General features: G+C 39.8%; 2 protein-coding genes across 2 annotated transcripts in view; one reads left to right on the top strand and one right to left on the bottom strand.

Annotated features, from left to right (window-relative positions):
• Positions 1 to 5,935, top strand: part of LOC121369794 (thyroid adenoma-associated protein homolog) — a 49,643-nt gene extending 43,708 nt beyond the window's left edge. The window contains exons 31-32 of the mRNA XM_041494868.1: positions 5,197 to 5,360; positions 5,801 to 5,935. Of these exons, the coding sequence (XP_041350802.1) occupies positions 5,197 to 5,360; positions 5,801 to 5,851 (215 nt within the window). The 3' untranslated portion in view covers positions 5,852 to 5,935. The remainder of the gene's footprint in view (positions 1 to 5,196; positions 5,361 to 5,800) is intronic.
• A 6,226-nt stretch (positions 5,936 to 12,161) lies between these two features.
• On the bottom strand, positions 12,162 to 15,523 carry LOC121372025. Its single transcript, XM_041498270.1, has one exon. It carries the CDS (start codon positions 15,516 to 15,518, stop codon positions 13,332 to 13,334), a length of 2,187 nt encoding a protein of 728 aa, XP_041354204.1. The 5' UTR covers positions 15,519 to 15,523; the 3' UTR covers positions 12,162 to 13,331.
• Positions 15,524 to 16,508: the final 985 nt, after the last annotated feature.

The raw sequence follows: 16,508 nt of genomic DNA, 5'->3' as shown, positions 1-16,508 counted from the left end.
GTTCAGGGTTTACACCGGCTCTTGACAGGACCATCCACGGTCTGTGTTTCCGTTTGCAGTCAGTACATCGGACCGTCCACACCGGTCGGCAGCTGATCTGACGTTCAGGGTTTACACCGGCTCCTGACGAGACCGTCCATGGTCTGTGTTCCGTTTGCAGTCAGTACATCGGACTGTCCACACCGATTGCAGACAGTACATTGGACCGTCCACACCGATTGCAGACAGTACATTGGACCGTCCACACCGAATGCAGTCAGTACATATGATTGAATTGCCTGTGCCAGGTTCCTGAGCGATTTTCCAGATGATGCGTCGGCGCCTTCCGTGATAGAAGATCTGGACGCAGTGAACCACATGGCTTTGAGGGATTGTCTCGCTGCGGTGTATGAGATGTTTTCGTCACTGCACTATCCACTGGCACCATTCTAGAAGGTTTCCGTTTTGATGACTTGATCCGATGTCGCGGTTTCCATGAGTCGGCTTCGTTTGTGGCGTTCCCCATTTGTCACAACGAACGTATCCCATCTTCAACCTATCCTTCAACGGTGTGACGCCGGCCTTGGATGACGCTGTTTCTGGCGGGACCAGACGTCTTCCTAGAACTTACAGATCGGCATGTCCAGTCGGCTTCAGTTCAGTGTAGATGTTTGTACATGCTGTCCTATTTGATGTTTTCCTGGCATCCATAGCTCCTCAGGTGCAGGATGCCAGATGATTACGACTTGTTCCAGCCGTCGGCTTTGATGTTTGTCTGCCTTACATCTTTTCTGACGTCGATGTCCACTACAGTTGCACACTATCGTCAACCGGCTTACCTGAAGCGATCCATTCTTGACTTTCAACAAGCCGGACATCTTGGCAGACCTGTGGTCTACATCCAAGCTGTTTGCCGTTACAAGCGTTCCGGGTTGGTGATGAAGACAGTCCTACTGGTCCGGTCACTTGTGTTGGGACCCCGTGCATCATTCCATCTGTTGCTCGAGGAAAGTTCAGCGATATTCGACAGATCGTTCACTATATCCGGTGGCGATGCAAGACAGTCGCTACTTCCGCTGGTTCCAGAAGTCATCCAGTTGCCATCACGTGGTACAGGGTTTTTACCGTAATCGTTTTACAACGGTTCATTGCGGCTTATCAACTCACTGACGTTCACTGTTGTTACTGCCAGCATTTCTGACCGATGCTGTGTAGATTATCTCTGCTGATGTCTCGCACCGGGTGATATGACGGCCGTGGATTTTAGCCGGTTGCTTTATGCATTGCTTAACTTCCACGTATATCGGGCATATAGAGTAGCGGGTCTCTACGCTGTCTTTGGCTCTTGACTGTTTCACGGGATCACTGTTTCCAATGTCCTGGTTCCTGCATCACTCTACTCCTGTTTCATGAAGTATCATTGCAAGAGTGATTTTGACGTCGGCGCAACATTTGACGCTTAGAGGTCGACTCCAGCTTCGCCGTATCCAGTTGTTTCTGAATCCATGCATTCAGTACTAATTGCTGATCCGGTTACCAGTCGCCCTGCAGTCCAGTCCCTGATGGTGGCAATGCCAGGCGAACGTCTTCGACGGAGTTTCTTTGTGGCCATTCCAGGCGACTCATCATCTGTTCGCCGATGCATCACCTCAATGACCAGACATTGTCCGGGTTGTGGTCTCCAGAAGCAGCCGTGCTATACGTCATCCTTCTGGCATCAACAGTTGATTGGAGCAACTCTTATGGTGGTCACAGACAGTATGACCGTGGTGGCTTACATCAGTCGACAGGGCGGCACACTCCAGCAGTCTTCTGCAGCTGACGTTTCGCCTGTTAGACTTGGTGAACGATGTGCCTCTGCAGTTCTGTGCACGACATATTCCATTGGTCTCCAACCTCCTAGCAGTCTATTTATCCCGGCTGTCATCTCCTCAATCAACCGAGTGGATGCTACATCCGGAGGCTTTTCGATGGGTGTGCGAGCGTCTCTGGACACATCGACCTGTTCGCTACGAAGTTCAACATTCAACTTCGGGTCTGTGTCGCCAGTTCCAGATCCAGATGCCATCGACCTAGATGCTCTCACCATCAGCTGGGATCAGATGGGTGCATATGCCTTCCCACTTCTGATCCTGCTGCCCAGGGTGCTACAGTGGTTTCAACAATACTGCTGTCTGCTGTTGTTCGCACCGATGTACATTCGCTGCCTCTGCCAGAGTGGGTTCATCTGCTGCTGCATCCCACATCTCAGCTCTACCATCCGCAACCACGCTTCTGCCGGCTACACGCATGGATCTTATTGCCATAGGTCTGACGAAGCAGGGTTTTTCTTGTCAGTCTACTGCGGCAATTCTGACGCTCATCGATCATCTCCTACTGCGGCGTACAATGTCTGATGGTGCCTGCAGCATCAACTCCGTTCTTGTGCCTCGTCTGACTGATATCCTGGTGTAGGGCTCAACAATTGCGGGTTACGTCTCGGTCTTCGCTACTGTCCGTGATCCTGCTACTGGTACGAAGTTATCTGCTATCCCGGAGATCCATAAGATGATTCATGGGTTTCAATCAGAAGATCAAGTTCATCGCTTCATCCTCTGAAGTGGGTCTTGAATCTGGTTTTGAGGTCCTTGACTGTGGTACCCTATGAGCCGATGAAAGAGTCCTCCTTGAAAGCTGTTACTCGGACGATTGTCTTCTTGTTGGGGTTCCCAACAGCTCCTCATGTTTCTGAACTACATGCCTTGGATGTGGACCTAGTTCGGTTTCACTGTGAATGCAAGTCGGTTACCTTGGGGTTCCTCATGAACTTTGTGGCGAAGAATCAGCTTCCTGATTAACCACCACGAACGTATGTGGTCCAAGAGTTATCGTCCATCCTGGGTCCAGCTGATACTGAAGTCTTGGCGTTGTGTCCTGTTCGAGCTCTGAACCACTATATTGAAAGGACTCGCTCGTTAGCCAATGCCATTCAAGGTTGTTCCTTTCCTGTCACCAGACGCACTTAACAGTCATTACCAAGAATACTGTGGCTCCTTGGATTGGATCTACGATTCTGTCGGCGTACCAGACTGCAGGTTTGCCTGCACATTCTGCCTCAAACCCGCATGAACTGCGTGCACTGGCCGCCACCATGTCTTTGCAAACACTCCTATCCAGCACATACTCACTGGCTGTTTCTGAGCGACGGACTCCATCTTGTTAACTCTTACCTGAGGGACGTCTCCACTGAGGATGTCGAGGGCTTCCATCATCTGGGTCCTGTGGTGGCTGCGCTGACACTGGTGAACACTAGCCGTCCTCGTCGCCATTGAGGGTTGCTGTTGGATTCTAGGCTACACACCGAGATGTGATTCGAATCGACAGCTGAGGACTGCTGAGACATTTGTTCTTTTGCACCTTTCACGTACTGGTGCCGGAACTTTTGTCTGGATAACATTTTCCTTTGCACAATCTGCATTTGGTATTATGTTTCCTAACTGGACTAACAGGTTTTTGGTGTACTGGTCAGAAAACACTCAGGGGCCTATTTAGTTCAGTGTTCTGATGGATGCACCCATACAATGTTGTTGGTCGTTATTTTTAATAACACTTCAATATGTTGGGAGGTTACCTAATACCTGCATCCCTGGTGGCTACGTCTTCTCACCCTGTCAGAACCTGCATATGATGTGGCTTCCGTCTCCAGTTCCTGTTGGTTTCTTGGTGTCGGGCTTGCCACTGCTGACGGATGCCGCCTTTCCGGTTGTTGTTCCTAACATCACCTGCATTGGGCTGTGACGGGCATCCCTTGGAAGAGGGGTCTTTATGGTTGGCCTAACTCTTCCACTGGTAAGTCTTCCTCCAGTCTCTGGGAGTTTTTAAGAGCATCTTCGGATTTGGTACCCACCACCATCTGTTGAATGCTGCACTTGTTTTGAGGACCGATAATATTGAAAAGAAATGGAGAAAACTTTAAGTGTTTTCTCTTTTATAGAGATATTACCTGTCCTCAAGGGTTTATTCCCACCCGTGCCTCTCCGCTTCCCGTCATCCGTATGATGCGCTCAGTGAAAAAGAAGGAAGCTATAGTCACATGACCGGAACTACAAGGGAGCATGCTGTAGAAGATTTAGGCCATCCCATTATCTGTTGGGATGATCGGGGGGGTCCACTTGGGGGGGGGGGGGGGGGGATGCACTTGTTTTGAGGACAGGTAATATCTCTATAAAAGAGAAAACACTTAAAGTTTTCTCCAAATTTTTAATGGATCTGAAGTTTCAGATAGAAATGGAATTTGTTAAATATGTACTTGAAACTTGGACGTAAAGAAATGCAGTTTGGGATGGAGTACTGACGACTTGTGTAGAATGGAAAGGAAAGAAAAGGAATGTATGTTCAATAACACCTCGGCACATGTTAAACTATTGCTGTTTGGTGGGTAACATAAGGTTCTTTCAACAGTTGGTCTAGATAATGAGAGACGAAATCTACCACTGCCACATAAACTATTCTTAACAAAATGTAGAAAGGAATTTTTTATTTGCACTTTCCCAAATTAGTAGACACATACCATGGTCTTTAATGTAGCAGAGTGGGATTCAGCTGTCAGTTGGAGGATTGGCTGAGGTGCTTCAGTTGTAATATTGATCCTCTTCATCCCAACCAATGTCCCATGACTGGTATATCAAAGGCTATTGTAAATGCCACAAAAGATCCGTTGCTGCTTTTTTTTAGCATACCATGTTTCAGAATAATTTCAAATGTTTGACATACAGTAACCAGTGATTAATCGATGTGCTCTAATAGGGCATTAAACAAAAAATTTTTAATGTTTACTGTAACAGTGAAGAGAACTGATATTGATTAATTCTACACCCCATAGCATCTCAGATGACCTATCACTGTCTACATTTGGTCCCATGGTAGAATAGAATGCTGGATGGTTTTGAATTTTGTGGGGTGGGACACAGCCATGGTAAAGCACTCTTTTGATGCACAGTCAGTCTGGGATTAATCCCCGTCGGTGGACCCATTAGGCCATTTCTAGCTCCAGCCAGTACACCACAACTGGTATATAAAAGGCTGTGGTATGTGCTATCATGTCTATGGGATGGTTCTATATCAAAAGTACCAAATGTTTGACATCCAGTAGCTGATGATTAATAAATCAGTGTGCTCTAGTAGTGTCATTAAACAAAAGAAACTTTTTTTAAAACTTATGAATTTTGTTTTCTTCAGCTAATCCTGTGATAAACGTGACTGGTGAGCCAGCTGTAGTGGGAGCTCTTTCAGGAGCTCTGTTGAAAGCCGATGTCCTCACACTGTACAGTGCATCAAAACCCTCACCATGTTCACCACACAGAACAAAGACCTTAAAGGATCTTACTACATATTTAGGGCAGGTAAGCAGAACATACAAACAGACTCAGTAAAATGTTGTTTATGTTGTCAGTTTAAGTGTTAGAGGTAAGGCAGTTTGATTTCCTTTCCTCAAGAAGAAAACCTGTTATTCTGATTTATCTTTCTTTACAAACATTTGAAGATTCTTTTTGTTTATTTTAAGTGTATATTTGCGTGTACTACGTACATTAGTAAATAATTCCATTTAGTATTTTAAAAATTAATTTCAATAATTTTTGCCACGGGAAAACCCTGACTCTCCACCCCAGAGCCAAGTGGAACCTAAAAACCATTTTGTCAGTGAATGGACACATCAATATACTATAACTTTGTCAAATATTTTACACTGTGAATCATTGATTTTCTTCTGCAGGCATTTTGCCTGGTTTCATTTACATTTGATAATTTGTATTTTTAATTCTACTCTTCTTTTTTTTTTCAGTTGAATTTTCTCCATCCCTGGATTTATCAGCTAATACAGACATTGACCTAAAGTTCAGTCACAATGTACAGCTAAAGATATAAAACACAAATGACAACATCGTAACTCATTTTTGCACAAAACACTTGTGCAAGTGCAACAGAAATTACATATACTGAACAAAATGGAAAACTTTACAGTTTGAAAATACATTTATAAAAAGGAACTCGGCCATTCATCAAATTTTAGCGAGCGAATTATTACTACCTTGACACTAGCTTGCCAACAAGCTGATCAGATTGCTTGCGAAACACGTGAGCGCATGTGCCGGGTCAAATTGATGGAAATCATGTTTTGCACGTGCAGAATTGGCACGAATTGCATTTCGCGTCCCAAATCGATTGAAACTTGTAGCCTGTCGTCACATCACTTGGAAAAACACACTTTCGCTACTGAATTTGTTGCTATTGGAAATGCCGAGATTGTCAAATGAAGAACGAAATCGTGCCATAGGGCGTCTAGACGGAGGGCAGTCCGTGACGGTCGTGGCACGTGCGTTTGGTTGCAGCAGACAAACAATAAATAACCTGAGGACCCGTCTTCATCAAACTGGGTCAGTTGCAGATCGCACCCAACCAGGTCCTCGGCGTATGACGTCACAGAGGGAGGACCGGTACATCCGTTTATGTCATCTCCGTGACCGCTTTACGACAGCAACTTCCACTAGCAGGGTGTTCCTGGGAGGGAGGGTAACCGCTCAGACCATCAGGAACTGACTGTGCACCGCTGGACTGAGAGCCCGAAGGCCATACTTCAGTCCCATTCTTACCAGTTTACATCGTCAACAGCGACTTCTGTGGACGAGATATCATGTCGGATTCACTCAGAGGCAATGGAACACAGTGGTCTTTAGCGACGAATCCCGATTCACAATGATTTTCGCCGATGGCAGAATAAGGGCGCAGCGAAGACGTGGTGAACGTCAGTGCTGTGTCAAAGAAGTCAACCGTTTCGGCGGAGGAAGCGTGATGGTGTGGGGAGCATTCACCAGCAATGAAAGGTCAAGGCTTGTCGTCATCCAGGGGAACATGACTGCCCAAGTCTACTGCGACCAAGTGCTTAGGCCGGTGCTGGTGCCATTCATCCATAACCATGGGCCTGGGTTGACCTTTCAACATGATAACGCAACCCCCGACACAGCGGCATTAACACGGAACTTTCTTCAAAATGCCGGTATCCCAGTCATGGCTTGGCCAGTCCGATCACCCGACATGAATCAAATTGAACATGTCTGGGATGAGCTCGGAAGATGTGCCAGAAACCGTGTTAACGCGCCTCAGACACTGCAGGCGCTGGTGGCTGAATGGAGGCGACTTCCGGTTCAGTGTTTCACACGATCGCTGAGATCCATGAGAAAGACAGTGTTGGGTAGTTATCCAAGCCCAGCGAGGTCACACGCGATACTGACACTGCATAATGCGTTCATCTGAAATCATGTGAACGTTGATTTGGACCCCCCTTCAACATTCCAAGCCATAACATGTTACACAATTAAACATTGTGATGGCTTATTGTGTTTTGCTCTTTATCACATCCCTCCCATCGACAAATGTCTGCATTAATGAACATACATATCGTTGTGAGGTTATCAGAGGACAAATAATGTGTGTCAAGTTTTCCATTTTGTTCAGTATAGTTTCAAGGGTAGTTTAACTATAAGAAGAACTACTGTATACCAAGACTGAATTGAACACTTATTATGTTCTGAAATATATCCAAGGGTACACAGATATATACATACAATTCTTGCAGATTTTTACAATTGCTGTTTAGTTTGTATGTTTGTCCCAAGAAAAATAATAAAACTGTTTGATGACATATTAGCAGTACTCTTTCTGAAATAGAAGAAAACCATATCCAAAAATATATTTACATTCATATGTGGTCCTGTTCAATTTGCCTGTATTTTTCCTTTAGATTTTTAATTTTTACAAGATTTTAATGTTTTATTAGAAGTGAATGTAAACAAACAACCACTGCAACCTCTATAATGGAGTAAAGATATTACGGTTTAACCTGGGTTACCCCCTCCCCCAATTTTTACAAGCAATTACAAGTTATACAATAGAATAAAGACTTTCAAGAGAAGTTACAACCTTTTATAACATGGACAACTTTTTATAAGAAATAAATACAGTAAACTCTTAACTTGGCAGTTCTTAGTTTATAATCCCCAAACGTTTTTAGCAAATATTGGTTGTTATGTATGATGTGAACATCACTTTACTTTACTTTTTTATTAAAAAAGAAAGAAAAAAGTACTTACACTACATGAGGAAAATACAGTAAATATACATGTATATACACAATGTAGGTGTATTAGGTTTACGAGGTGAGATATTCTGTCTGTATTAAAGCAACAATCTTACCTTACTACCTGTATGTTAAAACTTTTCCTAATGCAATATATAAACATTACAGCTTAAATGAACAGGTCTTTTTTAACTTATAAAGTCAACTGCCTTTATATAACACACATATCTGTTGCTATGTTTTAAAACAGTGATACATTAAAGGTAGAGTCAACTCAAACAAGAGCCTTACGTGTTGGAAAGATGCATACCCGGACCACCAACACATAATGACACTTTAGCAAATGAAAAACGCGTAATTTTAGAGTTAATAAAAAAACATGATTATTCCTGCTAACTGGGTGCAGCCATTTTGTTTCGTTTTTGTGACATCCGGTGGGATAGCTTGAGTCGAAGTGACATCAGCTCCTGTATGTACAGTGTAAACAAAAGCAGTAATTTTCGACAAGGCGCTTCTCTTTGATCAACCTGACTTGTAAAACAGCATAAATGACATAATAATATAATAAACTATTTAACTAAATATATTTCAAGTTGCATTAACAGAACAAAATGGGGTTACAGTATTTTTCTCTGTGAAATAATCCAAAGGAAAAATGTACACTATTAGGCCTATTGATATGCTACGTTGTAGCAAAAACGACGCCCAAGTGATCATTTTCTTTTCTTTGGGACTACGTAATTGGTCAGTTCTGGTTTTTTAGATGGAAGTCTACTTAATTAAGTTTTACAGAACTATTTACAGTAATAAACCATGTCCATTACCATTTTAGGGGCGACAGGTAACATTCCACAATACCGGTATGTATTTTTGTCTAGACAGCGTCAATTAATTGGCTCGTCTGGTTACTAATCAAATACACACCTGCCAATCAGGAATCACAGGTAGAAGGAACTAACAGCATAGACCAATTAACTAAGAAAACACTCCGTGTATCATTTCAGTACGTAGGTTAATGCATGGACAAAACATTGTTAATTATTTCGACTTGTTGTGTAGCCACTTTGACAATGGTATTTTATTTTGTATTGAAAAATAATATATATAGTGCTGGATATACTTATTGCTGGCTTACTGGGATGTGTATTATTACAAAACATTGCAATGTGTGACTATTTATCATCCCGCAAAAACCAGGTAGATTGTGTTTCTCTAGTTCTAAGGCTCATTCCTGACGTTACGCGTTAAGTATTATTTAACCACCAGCTCGCCAGAGGGTGTACTCACCGAGATGGTACAAAATGGCTGCGCCCGTTATATATAATAGCCGCCACATTTAACCGTTTTATTAATTAACTATACGATTATACTTGTTGATATTAAGCAATAATGTGCATTATATATCGTTGAATATGCATACCAGGCCAAATGCCCTTCCTTTAAGAAAACGAAAATCCATTTGAGTTAATAATACATTTTCTGACTTAAATTAGTAACAATGCGCTTTAGTTTATAGCTTTATGACATCTTGTATTAAAAACAAACAAAAAACATCAACTGTATTCAGTTTTTATTACATTTTCATATATGATTATCAACTGTATTCAGTTTTTATTACATTTTCATATATGATTATACCCAAAAGTAATGTAAAAATATTCTAAGTTCACACACATATATATGTGTAAGCGTCATCATATGTATAAGAATCGTCTATAAAATGTCCATGTAACATGGATATAAAAGTTTGTTGCTAATATATAACCTAATTTTGATGTACAGACATATTCCAAAGTACTATAAAAGTTTGTTGCCAATATATAACCTAATTTTGATGTACAGACATTTTCCAAAGTAATACACAACACAATTGATATGAAATGTCGGGTGACAAATGCAGACTGTTGACTAGGAAAATTTATTCAGACTATAAAGTTTGTTTTAGTCTATCTACAGTTTGCTAGTCTGCATTTTGACATGTGATTGACGTGAAAAGTATAAATGTAAAAAGGTGGTGCAGCACATTTACAAACAAGTATTATTTTCAGTGAAAAGTATAAATGTAAAAAGGTGGTGCAGCACATTTACAAACAAGTATTATTTTCAGTGAAAAGTATAAATGTAAAAAGGTGGTGCAGCACATTTACAAACAAGTATTATTTTCAGTGAAAAGTATAAATGTAAAAAGGTGGTGCAGCACATTTACAAACAAGTATTATTTTCAGTGAAAAGTATAAATGTAAAAAGGTGGTGCAGCACATTTACAAACAAGTATTATTTTCAGTGCAATGGTTATTATGAACCTTTAAGTGAAGCAGACAATAAAGAAATATTTTTTCAGGTACATAAGTATATAAATGAAACAAAACATTTCCCTTAAGTAGTAAATAAAGTATGGATCTTTAAAATTATTACTATTTATTTATTTTATTGCTATTATTATTTGTGTAGCCATTATGTAATCATTGCGATGCCTTGTTTGTATTTTGTGGGGTTTTTTTTATCAAACCTGCTGTCTAAATTATCGAACACATAGAAAACTGTATTGCGTCTGGGGGTTTTCTGTTTCCTTTATTCTTTCTTTTCTCAATAATACTTATTTCTGTTCATATTTAAATTGCAAAAATATATTACTGTCGTAATATGTATGTATTTTGGAGAAGGCCTAGTAAGTTGTGTAACTTGTGTGTAATCCATTTGTTCTTTAAAAATCAATAAAATATGTTTCAATCAGTGAACCTTTCATTGAACATTTACTGTGATTTATTTAATACCACAGAAACCATTCATACTTGTACAATTTGATTTTTACCTGCATTTTAAAACAATTTTTAACAAACAGTTTATTAGATAATATTTATTGTGTCTATAAACAATGTAAAAATCTTTCTGGCAAAAATTGTGATATTTTACATTCAAAGAATAGTATACCTACTGGTAATTAATTTGTGAAATAAATTGGAATATTAAAATTTGTTTGTTTTGTTTAACGACACCACTAGAACACATTGATTTATTAATCATTGGCTATTGAATGTCAAACATACGGTAATTTTTACAGTCTTGGAGAGGAAACCTGTTACATTTTTCCATTAGTAGCAAGGGATTTTTTTGTTATGCAGCATCCCACAGACAGAATAGCACATACCTTGCCTTTGATACATTGGAATATTAATGCCTAAACTGGACAGTTAAATCAACTGCATCTTTTCTAAACTTAAGGGGCGCGACATACCCCAGTGGTAAAGCGTTCACTTGATGTATAGTCAGTGGGCCCATTGGGCTATTTCTCGTTACAGCCAGTACACCACGACTGGTATATCAAAGGCCATGGTATGTACTATCCTGTCTGTGGGATAGTGTATATAAAAGATCACTTGCTACTAATGGAAAAATGAAGTGGGTTTCCTCTCTAAATTACTAAATGTTTGACATCCAATAGGCAATGATTAATAAATCAATGTGCTCTTGTGGTGTCGTTAAACAAAACAAACTTTAACTTTCCTAAACTTAAAAACATTTATACAAACACTGAACATTTATCCAAATATTGTTTAATTTGGCACATCTAGTTTTGGACATAGCCTTATAACTACAATGGTCTTGTGAAAATGTATGTAATAAATATCTTATAGAAAAATGTAATTTTGTTACTTATTATTTCATCTCAAGTTGTGAAAAAAACTTAATTCTCAAGTCTCGACAGATTTTCATTTTACGGCCATTCACATTTTCACAAGCCGCATGCAGGAGGGAGGTTAATAACAAATATTTTTCACTAAAAATTGACCTACAGCAATTTACATCTCAACAACGGCAATTGGCGTCGTTAAGTTCGAGCCCTGTTGTTAGAGGGGTGGGACATAGCCCACTGGTAAAGCTTTTGTTTAATGTGCAATCGGTCTAGGATCGAACCCCATCGGGGGACCCATTAGGCTATTTCTCATTCCAGCCAGTGCTCCGCAAACTGGTGTAACAAAGGCTGTGGTATGTACTATCCTGTCTGTGGGATGGTACATATAAAAGATCCCTTGCTGGTAATCGGAAAGAGTAGTTCATGAAGTGGTGACAGCAGGTTTCCTCTCTCAATATGTGTGGTCCTTAACCATATGTCTCATGCCATATAACCGTAATTAAAGTGTGTTGAGCGCGTGGTTAAATAAAACATTTCCTTCCCTGTTGTTAGATGCAAATGATTTGAGCTGTGTTTTTAGTACTGCAGACATTGAGTCTTTAGTGGACATCTAGCGTGTAGTAGATCAAGTGGTGTGTTTAGAGGTATATAAATATTTTATTGATATTTTTAAAATGATGCTATGTTCACTGATCTTCATAAAAATCTAAATAACATCTTTTCTGTGTGCTACTCATTGCTTGTGGTTAATAAAATAGATCATTGCTGAAAAAAAATTGGGCAATTTCATGAAAAATTAATTAATTGGTACACAAAAAGCTGCACTGAAAAAAGAGACTATGTACAAGTAATGGCAAGTTGAGAAAATTTAAACCAAAATATGAAGGTGAAAGAAATTATGATGGGACAGCTAACTCTTTCAAGCGTACAACTATGTTAACCATTGGTGGTTTCTTTTCAGAGGTTAAGAAATTGTTGTGATCAAAAGTTTTAACAGAAAATATTGTTCAGTCATGTTAATTTCTTACAGTTTGGAATTTGTGTTCAGAAATATTTGCTAGTATTCCCTACCCCACTTATTCCCCCATTATCAAAATGACAGAAAAGCTAACTTTAACATCCAAGATTCAAAAGCTTAATAGGGCAGTATATATTAAACAATACCAACTTTTTCTTTTCGTTACTCATCAGTAATTGAAAGTGTCACAACGTACATTTGAAATTAAAATGGTTGAAAATTAATGCACCATCAATTCAAGATTGAGTTGTAGCTAAATCTCCATAGTTAAGTACAAATCATCAATAACTGAAAGTGTCACAACGTACATTTGAAATTAAAATGGTTGAAAATTAATGCACCATCAATTCAAGATTGAGTTGTAGCTAAATCTCCATAGTTAAGTACAAATCTTCACCCAGTCTGAACAACAAAAATATTAGTATTTCTCTGCACAGGCAGTCAAAAGAAAGTTGACAATATTTGTTACTCCTATGAGTAACTTAAATGTTTTGTCATTTTGAGGACTGCCACTAAACAAGCAAACCTGTTTTATGAGCATGAGTGCAAAAACTCCATACACAGTTTGATGTCCAGTTCTCACCAATTTAGAATTCAAATCCACTGGCAATATCCAGTTCATAGTCATAGTCATAAATATCTTCATCATATTCAAAGTCGTTGTCTGAGGTCTGATCTTCACAGTTTGATTCATCGCTATCATCGGTGTCGCAGTCAGAATACTGCATTGCAACATGAAGAGCACTTGCATAAGCATCATCATAGTGATCACACTTCTCCAAAGATTGCAAAGACATCTTGGGAATGTGACCCAGCGCCACAACTGATATGTTGTCAATGGGAGGAGGGATGTGTGCCATAGAACACGGATACTTCTCTGAGACTTCATGCATTGTGGTTGTGTATGGCAATTCGTTGTTCAAGATAAATATGCTTTCATCAGTTGGGACAAGCAACTCAAACCCATATGCCTGAACATCGGCGGTGAAATCTGCATTTGGAATTGAGATCCTTCTCATTGAGACCACCCATTTGCTGCGCACTTCATCCAAGATGAGAGCCGGTTGGCCTGGATGGTAAATGAACACTGTGTTGTCTCTGACACACATCACGTAAGGTTTCACAAAATCGTCGTATGGAATATTTGGTGGAGGAACCTCAAAAGAATTGAAGATTTTTGTTCTGGTGTCAAAGACTGCAAAACCCACAGATTTCTTGATGCAAAATTCTTCTGAAGGTCCCGTTCTGTGTCTGTACCAAAGGAAGATGTGTCTCTTGTCTTTGACGGTACCTCTTGCAAGACTAATGAAGCGTGACCCTGGTATCTGGAAGCAGGAGTACTGCCGGTTTGCCAAGTTACACACAAACAAGTGGCCAGCACCTTCTTTGTTTCCAATGACATACAGCTGATTGTTGCAGTGAACCATGACTGGAGGGGCTGTACGGAAATTTGTCAGTGTTGTTCTGTAGGTGGGATTATAGAAATCCATCGTCCGAAATGAGAATAAGGATGGCTGCCATGTCAACAGATCAGTCACAAGAATGTTGATCTTGAGCATATCGGTGGGGTACGGAAAGCTAGAACACAAGTACATGAACAGTTTGTTGTTTGTTATGAGCATGCTGCAAACTGTTTGCCGCAAAGGAATATTCTGCAATATTTTTTCACCAGTAAGTGGGAAATGAAACCACTTTTGTTCAACCAGGCTGTACACCAATATTTTTAAGAATTTCAGACCTTGATTGCAAACCACTGTCAAAATGCATGGTGTACCCGATTCTGAACCATTCAGTTTGTCTTTCCAAGAAACAGAATTCCCATTGTCTGGCATTGTAGGGTCATGAATGGATGTTGAAATGGCTCCTTCAACAGAACGAGTAAAGGAACCCTCCATTGATCTTCTCATTATATCACTGGTGGACATTTCTCTGCCAAGGTATGAAGCTTCATTAGCAAGATCCAATATCCACGATTTTATACAGGTTGTCAAATCGGGTAAAAAATGTTGGCGTGATGATTTGTCATATTCTACCCATCGTTGAACCAACTTTTTCAATTCACCATAGCTTGTATGCTGAACGACTTTGGCATCTTCAAGCAGACGGAAAAGATATTCTGGTGATAAGTCCAAAATATCTTCATGGTATACAACATGATCATGAAAGCGAGATTCAATCATTTTATGAGCATGATTCGCCACTTCAGGCATGTTGTGATCTTCGGCAAGAAATCGCAGTCTCAAGCAGTTTGAGAGATCCAGATTTCCAAGATCAATATAGAACTGTTTACAATATTCTTTGATGTCGTCTATGAGAAGAAAATCTGAGATTTTCACAATATCCTCGACTATATCATTCGAAATAGTAAGAGACCCTGTGTACATGTAATCTAACACACTACCAAAAACATTATCATTTTCCAGGACAAGCGATTCCGACAAATCTATGTCCTTTATTAACTTCTCCCTCATGTCGCAGGTAAACATTGACAGGAAGTATGGACTCCATAACGCCAGAATAGCCTTATGGGCGTTAAAAGTCCGTCCGTTCAGTGACAAATTCACATCACACAGCTCCCCGGTCTCTCTCTGTCGCAACAATGGACGTATTATGTAATCCTGAATGTTCTTCGAAAAACATTTCTTGGGGGCCTTCATATAATGAGACATTTTGCCCCAAATCGCTTCCACGACAAACTCAAGTCTTGGACATGATGAATTATTATAATAAATGCAATAACATGCTAACAAAAATCGATAATGAAATGACAGCATCAACAACACCCGATCGATTTCGTCTGCTAGTCAGTTAGAGTGTTCTCCCCTTTTACTGAATCCGGGTCGTTTCGTCCTTATTCCTATTCGCCCCCGAGTCGTTTCGCCCTTATTCCCGTTCGCCCCGAGTCATTTCGCCCTTAGAATGAGTCGTTTCGTCCTCCATTATGAGTCGTTTCGCCCCTATGTATTGGGGTGGTCCGAAACAAGAAACTACAATAAATTTATTTTTCGTTAGATTTTACCCACATTTTGTCCAGACAGAAATCTTGAAAAAAACAATGGCATGGATTCCACATACTAGATGATAACCATGTCACCTGTATCGACTTCGCTGAGATCGCATAGGGCAAAAAGCATGTAATTTTGTGCCGGCTTCCATTTTGACTTTTTATGGAATATTCTACAAGAGGGGTGATGTCATATTATTTTATTATTATTAATATTATTTGATTGTTTAAAGATACCACTAGAGATCATTGATTTTATATTAATATTTTAGTCTTTCACCCCTCTTGAAGAGTATTCCATAAAAACCCAAAATGGCAGACAACAGAAAACTGCATGTATTTTGCCCTAAACTGGCTGTAACGAGAACAGACATCGATATGTTATAGCATACAACAAAGATTTTTTTAAACATATCTTTTTAATGACTTTTTTAATGTAAACTGAAGCAAATGGACCTAATTAGAAGAAAAACACACAAAATGTAATAATATTTCAGACTCGCTCTATGATTACATCTGTATGTGATTTTCTAACGGGAACTCTTAGTTAAAACCTGTTAAAAAAGCACAAAACACGCATTATTTTAAAACATTTTAATAACAAAATACGCATTATTTTAATAACAAGGACAACAATAATGCCATATATAGCATACAACAAGCATTTTTTAAATGTAAACTGAAGCAAATGGACCTTTTAATATTTCATCAGCATAGATGTAAACATGACACGTCAATGGATATTACAGAGGCCAATTTC

The sequence above is a fragment of the Gigantopelta aegis genome, chromosome 4, assembly GCF_016097555.1.
Source record: "Gigantopelta aegis isolate Gae_Host chromosome 4, Gae_host_genome, whole genome shotgun sequence".
Lineage (NCBI taxonomy): Eukaryota > Metazoa > Mollusca > Gastropoda > Neomphalida > Peltospiridae > Gigantopelta > Gigantopelta aegis.
Note: the sequence above shows the minus strand (reverse complement) of the source record. Positions and strands in the feature narration are given on the sequence as shown.